This window comes from Limulus polyphemus, unplaced genomic scaffold (assembly GCF_000517525.1).
Source record: "Limulus polyphemus unplaced genomic scaffold, Limulus_polyphemus-2.1.2 Scaffold9518, whole genome shotgun sequence".
Classification (NCBI taxonomy): Eukaryota; Metazoa; Arthropoda; class Merostomata; order Xiphosura; family Limulidae; genus Limulus; species Limulus polyphemus.
This window is the reverse complement of record NW_013675128.1, coordinates 13,809-20,820: the sequence shown is the minus strand read 5'-3', so window position 1 is coordinate 20,820 and position 7,012 is coordinate 13,809. Positions and strand designations below refer to the sequence as shown.

The 7,012-nt window shown below is 38.4% G+C and overlaps 1 protein-coding gene across 1 annotated transcript in view; it reads right to left on the bottom strand.

Moving 5' to 3' along the window:
- Positions 1 to 216: 216 nt before the first annotated feature.
- The window catches only part of LOC106475962 (integrin-linked protein kinase-like), a gene marked incomplete at its 3' end in the record, with an annotated part of 10,431 nt that continues 3,635 nt past the window's right edge, over positions 217 to 7,012 (bottom strand). The window contains exons 2-6 of the mRNA XM_013936637.1: positions 5,514 to 5,679; positions 2,984 to 3,079; positions 2,326 to 2,422; positions 1,079 to 1,210; positions 217 to 618 (exon numbers count right to left, since the gene is read on the bottom strand). Coding sequence (XP_013792091.1) covers positions 217 to 618; positions 1,079 to 1,210; positions 2,326 to 2,422; positions 2,984 to 3,079; positions 5,514 to 5,679 — 893 coding nt within the window. The remainder of the gene's footprint in view (positions 619 to 1,078; positions 1,211 to 2,325; positions 2,423 to 2,983; positions 3,080 to 5,513; positions 5,680 to 7,012) is intronic.

Sequence of the window (7,012 nt, the reverse complement as noted above, 5' to 3'; positions counted from 1 at the left end):
ATTCAAGCAATCTCCAAGAATTATTTTCCTCCGGACTGTTATACTTCCGCTATATTCTCCTAAGTTCCCTAGTTAAAATCCAAGCAACAGTCATTTTAAGGACTATGCATGTGAAGATATCAGTTAGCTTAAAGTTAAATATTATTAGAAAATGGTTAATGAACAACATGAGGTGAATATAGGCCATAGTTTTCTGTAAATCATTAATGTATCCACCTAGTCCTAGGTTAAAATATTCCTTAACGTATCCAACTAGTCCTGGGTAAAAATATTCCTTAACGTATCCACCTAGTCCTGGGTTAAAATATTCCTTAACGTATCCACCTAGTCCTGGGTTAAAATATTCCTTAACGTATCCAACTAGTCCTAGGTTAAAAGATTCCTTAACGAATCCACCTAGTCCTGGGTAGAAATATTCCTTAACGTATCCACCTAGTCCTAGGTTAAAAGATTCCTTAACGTATCGACCTAGTCTTAGGTTGAAATATTCCTTAACGTATCGACCTAGTCCTAGGTTGAAATATTCCTTAACGTATCGACCTAGTCCTAGGTTGAAATATTCCTTAACGTATCCACCTAGTCCTAGGTTAAAATATTCCTTAACGTATCCACCTAGTCCTGGGTTAAAATATTACTTTTATTAACAAAAAGCAGAAACTCGTATGTTACCAATTACTCGTACCACATCTCGAAGCTTTACAAAAAGAATGTTTGTTCATCCAACTCAAAACGTGGGTCATCTATAGCACACAAAATTAAGACTTTCATCGAGGGGAAGGAATTCTGGAACACTATTTTAGATTAGAGTTATACTTTCAAATAAAGACAACTATAAGAATTTCAACAACGAACATACTTTTAAAAGTAAGTTACGAATTAATATATGTACTCAAGGAAGGCAAATAAAAGTGTAAAAGTAGAGAATTCTTACTAAACCTTCAATTTAGTGTGACTTTTTGTTTAACACATATTATTTTGCTCGTACAAATAACTTAGCTGGTTAACAGAAGGAATAATAGCACGACTTTACGGCTGTAATACTGGTATTAACTTGTTAAATAAAAATTCTTAACAATACTTGTTAAGTCTAACTTTACTTTAGAATGAAAAACAAAATGATAGCTCTTACGACTTCTGGTTTTTGTTCCTAGCCAACTCTGTTCCTTAAAACCGATTTTCTTAAAATCTTGGCCCATCTGTTCTGCTAGCTCTGTAACAAAGACATCAATTTTGAAATTATTAACCTTTTAAGATTAAATAATCTGTAGTATAATCAGGAATTTTTTAATGTAGGAATCAGATACAAATCGATCTTATGTGGGCAACAATACATTTTTATAACAAGAATACTATTCGTTTCTTATAACGATTAAGGTTTTCAAACAAAGGTATAAGATCAAAGTGTTGAGGATATATGAACGTATTGTTACGTCTCTGGTCGTTTGTTAATTTCCCGTATAATTTATTTCGGATGAAACTTTAGCGAAACAAGTCGTTTCTTAAATAAAACTAGTTTATTCTTTCTCAATACAACTTTGCAATGCACTCAGTTTCCACAGTCACTTTAACTTAAACACACGCTACAATTCACAACGATTCACGCACTTTACTTGACCCAATTGTCCGTCTCTATCTCTGCCTGTCTTCAATTATCTATGCCGTCACTTCATTTGCCGGCTTATATATACAAAAATAGAGGGCGCGTAGAAAAGACTAGAGTTACCAGGAACAGACATGATCCTTCTAGAATCTCGTGACGTGTTACTAGCGTCACGTGACTTCCGCTGTCGTAACAGTATTGATAATTCTATTAGCCATCTCAAACTGTACTTTTTCCAAAAACTTATGTTTATTTATTTACTTCAAAATATATTTATTGGGGCAAAACTGCTTTGGATCAAACGGTTTTAGAGATAATAATTTAATAGTTCCATATTAAACTAGAGAGAAAATAACGCGTTTGAAATGTGTTTGGAAAAAAAAAACGAACAAAAATATAACATTTCAAATTCTTTAGATTTTGTAAGTCCCCCAGTGGCACAGCGGTATGTCTGCGGACTTACAACGCTAGAAACCGGGTTTCGATACCTGTGTTGGGCAGAGCACAGATAGCCCATTGTGTAGCTTTGTGCATAATTACAAATAAACAGATTTTGTAAAAAAAATACGGTTTTATGAATGGGTCAAAATAACAAGAATTTTCATGTATACTAGAATATTTTACTTACAAGTTTGTTTTAGAAACTTCCAAACGTTTTATATATTTTTGTACACAAGATCACCAGTACACATATGTAACTGTTCTACATGAGATCCAGTACTTACTGTGGAGTTTTTCAGCGAGCTGTCCTTTACACTTCTCAAGGGGAACTTCGCCGTATTTGTTACAGACAGACACGAGGGCACCGTTTTTTATTAGATCCTGGAAACAGATAATCTTCGTAAACTAGAAATTCTGGACAACTTAAACGTTCCAGAAATGGAACTTTTTATGGATAGTCCAAAAAATAAATTCAGTTACACAAAAAACGTTCACGTTCCTCCCCCCTTCCATACGTCGTTGTAACATCTTCGACAAAATAAAAACAGGCAGCCAGTATACGTCGTTGTAACAGTTTCGACAAAATAAAAACAGGCAGCCAGTATACGTCGTTGTAACAGTTTCGACAAAATAAAAACAGACAGACAGTATACGTCGTTGTAACAGTTTCGACAAAATAAAAACAGGCAGCCAGTATACGTCGTTGTAACAGTTTCGACAAAATAAAAACAGGCAGCCAGTATACGTCGTTGTAACAGTTTCGACAAAATAAAAACAGGCAGCCAGTATACGTCGTTGTAACAGTTTCGACAAAATAAAAACAGGCAGCCAGTATACGTCGTTGTAACAGTTTCGACAAAATAAAAACAGGCAGCCAGTATACGTCGTTGTAACAGTTTCGACAAAATAAAAACAAACTGGGCCGAGAAGGAATGGGCTTACCTCGGCGATGGCTGCGTAGCCCCAGAAGCAGGCATAATGAAGAGCTGTGTTTCCATGCTCATTTACGGCGTTGATATCAGCTTTACTTCGAAGAAGCTAAAATGGAATAACAAATTAGAATTATTTTATTATTTGTTCTAATTAGCACACAGAACTTAACTATGTGGATAAAAAAACGCTGAATGTCTGCCGACTTACAACGCTAAAAACCAGGTTCGATACCCGTGGTGGGCAGAGCCCAGATAGCCCATTGTGTATCTTTTTACTTAACTTCAAACAAACAAGCAATATATACAGTTTTTATCTGACTGTATTGTTCTATTTTCACAGGACGGCGGAATATATTTGAATATCGGGGGGGGGGGGACACCGACGATAGGGGGCACCTTATTTGCTACGTTAACCGTGACCACTGGATTCAAAGCTGAAACGACGATTTTCCTTGATAATTATATATTCAAGTCTCTATTCCCCATTCGAAGGGGCGGATTGCTACCGGGTCCAAAGTTGAGAGGCATGTGCCTCCCCTGGTTTCAACGCTTATTTCTATTTGATGATATTACAGGACTTTACTTTCGTCCATATTCAACTTTATTCAATGTGTCGGATGCTGAAGTTACCACGAGATTGGGTTCGTCACGAGCACGACAAACACGCGATGCACTCACGATGGTTGTCCCCCATCAATCCTTTATTTCAGAGGACAGCCTTTATTCCTCGCATCTGTTTCTGACGCGTTGTTAGAGGGTTTTTAATATCCTCTACTGGGATAATTAGATTTTTCTGACACTACACCATCCAATATACGTTTTTTTTGTTTTTTTTTATATTCTATCGAGACAAATGTGTATCGATCTTATACTAAATAAACCACGAAACATTCTGCTACTGTTAACATCTGCGAACTAAGTCAAGCAACACCCTACAATAACCTCCATCGTCCAATTCAACAAATCTATTCCCCTTGACGATGTTTGACATAATTTACTCTCGGTAACGTTTATAAGGTGTTGTTCCCACGACAGCGTTACGATACTTACTCTGGGTAATGTTTATAAGGTGTTGTTCCCACGACAGCGTTACGATACTTACTCTGGGTAACGTTTATAAGGTGTTGTTCCCACGACAGCGTTACGATACTTACTCTGGGTAACGTTTGTAACGTGTTTATTCCACGACAGCGTCACGAGACTTACTCTGGGTAACGTTTGTAACGTGTTTATTCCACGACAGCGTCACGAGACTTACTCTGGGTAACGTTTGTAACGTGTTTATTCCACGACAGCGTCACGAGACTTACTCTGGGTAACGTTTATAAGGTGTTGTTCCCACGACAGCGTCACGATACTTACTCTGGGTAATGTTTATAAGGTGTTGTTCTCACGAAAGCGTTACGATACTTACTCTGGGTAACGTTTATAAGGTCTTGTTCCCACGACAGCGTCACGAGACTTACTCTGGGTAACGTTTATAAGGTGTTTATTCCACGACAGCGTTACGATACTTACTCTGGGTAACGTTTATAAGGTGTTGTTCCCAGACAGCGTCACGATACTTACTCTGGGTAACGTTTATAAGGTGATGTTCACAGAACAGCGACACGATACTTACTCTGGGTAACGTTTATAAGGTGTTGATTCTACGACAGCGTTACGATACTTACTCTGGGTAACGTTTATAAGGTGTTGTTCCCACGACAGCGTCACGAGACTTACTCTGGGTAACGTTTATAAGGTGTTGTTCACAATACAGCGTCACGAGATTTAGTCCTGTTCACAAACGGTTTGAAAGCCTGTCCCTGTAAAGTAACGACAGGGAGAGGATCTTGCGACGTCACCGTATTCAGCTAAGGCTGAGCGATTGACCACGAACTGGTAATACATACATCTTAGTCTCTCGAGTAGCAGTCGCCCCCTACTAATTTATAAGTTTAACAAAGGAAATAAAAATATTTCAATTAGTTATACAACATCCCTATGACCACCCACAGTAAACCACCCAACACTGACCATATGTACGACATCCCTATGACCACCCACAGTAAACCACCCAACACTGACCATATGTACGACATCCCTATGACCACCCACAGTAAACCACCCAACACTGACCATATGTACGACATCCCTATGACCACCCACAGTAAACCACCCAACACTCACCATATGTACAACATCCCTATGACCACCCACAGTAAACCACCCAACACTCACCATATGTACAACATCCCTATGCCCACCCACAGTAAACCACCCAACACTCATCATATGTACAACATTCCTATGACCACCCACAGTAAACCACCCAACACTCATCATATGTACAACATCCCTATGACCACCCACAGTAAACCACCCAACACTCACCATACGTACAACATCCCTATGACCACCCACAACACCCACACAGTAAACCACCCAACACTCACCATATGTACAACATCCTTATGACCACCCACATTAAACAACCCAACACTCACCATATGTACAACATCCTTACGACCACCCACAGTAAACCACCCAACACTCACCATATGTACAACATCCCTATGACCGTGAGCTGCGGCGAGATGTAATGAAGTGTCGTCTCCCATATTAGTGGCGTTAATTCTCACCCCACGGGCTATCAGCATCTCCACTATGTTAACTTTGCCGTTTTTGGACGCCCAGTGTAGTGGACTGAAGCCATGGTCATCACTGGAAAAGTAGATACGAAATAATAATAACGATAAGTAAATCAACAACACAGTTTGAAGTTAAGAAATAAAACTTACAATTATAAAAACATATTCTGATAGTTTACTTAATAATGCTACACGTGGAACCTTTTATTGATGATCGGCTCAAGAATTACAGGGTCTGACCTGACCTGGTGATTAAGGCGCACGGGTTCGAATCCCATCGTCGAACATGCTCGCTTTCAGCCTTTGGGGCGTTATAACGTGACGGTCAACCCCACTTGTTAGTTGATAAATAGTAGTCTAAGAGTTGGCGGTGGGTGTTGTAGATTAGCTGCCTTCCCTCTCGTCTGTCATTTTCAAATTAAACACAACTAGCGCAGATAGCCATCGAAGAGCTTTGTACGAAACAGCACAAACTATTTAATAATAATAATTATTAGTATATACGTAAATCCAAAAATATTTGTTATCATATTCTACTAAGCCTTAAGGAGTAGTGAAATGAATAGAACATTTATTGTTTCAGAAACAATGTAAGTCAGCGATATTTATAACATTGATAATTTAGACACCAATCGGATATTTTACAGCAGAATTGAAATCACGTGCTTAGCCAATAGAGGGGTGGGATACGTGCGAGTGTCATTAAGAAGCCCGGGAAGGAAGTAGGGTATACGTCACGGATGTTTTGAGTCGTGAATCACAGTTTGTGGTTGCTTCATTTACACTGTTTGCACTAGTAATATTTAACTTTCAAACATGAACAGCAACACACGTAGAACCACGTTTTATACAGTCTATCGTTCCATTGTACTAGCGTTTTATTTATGATGTCAAAATCTCAACACATACAGGGTGTTTTGTACTTATACTTGGGGCACAGTTAGCACATCAAACACGCGTAGTTCATTCTTTACGATGGCTGCTTAATCGTATCGTTACGGGGTTCGATTCCCGCGGTGGACAGAGCACTTATAGCCAATCGTGTAGCTTCGTGCTCAAACCAAACAATTTTACGGGCGCAGTTTTGCTATATTTAGATTCAAATCAGGTTAATTAATCCAAAAAATTAGAGATTTACCAGGTTCTATAATGTTAAACCTGGGACTAAAATATGCAAATTCACAAAAACGAAAAGCAAAGTTTTATTTATGAACGGTGAATTATCAAAATTTGCGCGAGTGTGCGACAAAATAAATAAATGATTAAATGTGTCGTTTTTTTTGGCAATAATATGGCTGATTTTATCGTGGTCACAAAATGGTGTGAAACTTGGTCAACCTACCATTTCCCTCTCTATGCATTATTACTCTCTCTGGGAATATTTAATGGAGTTAGAAGACATTTAG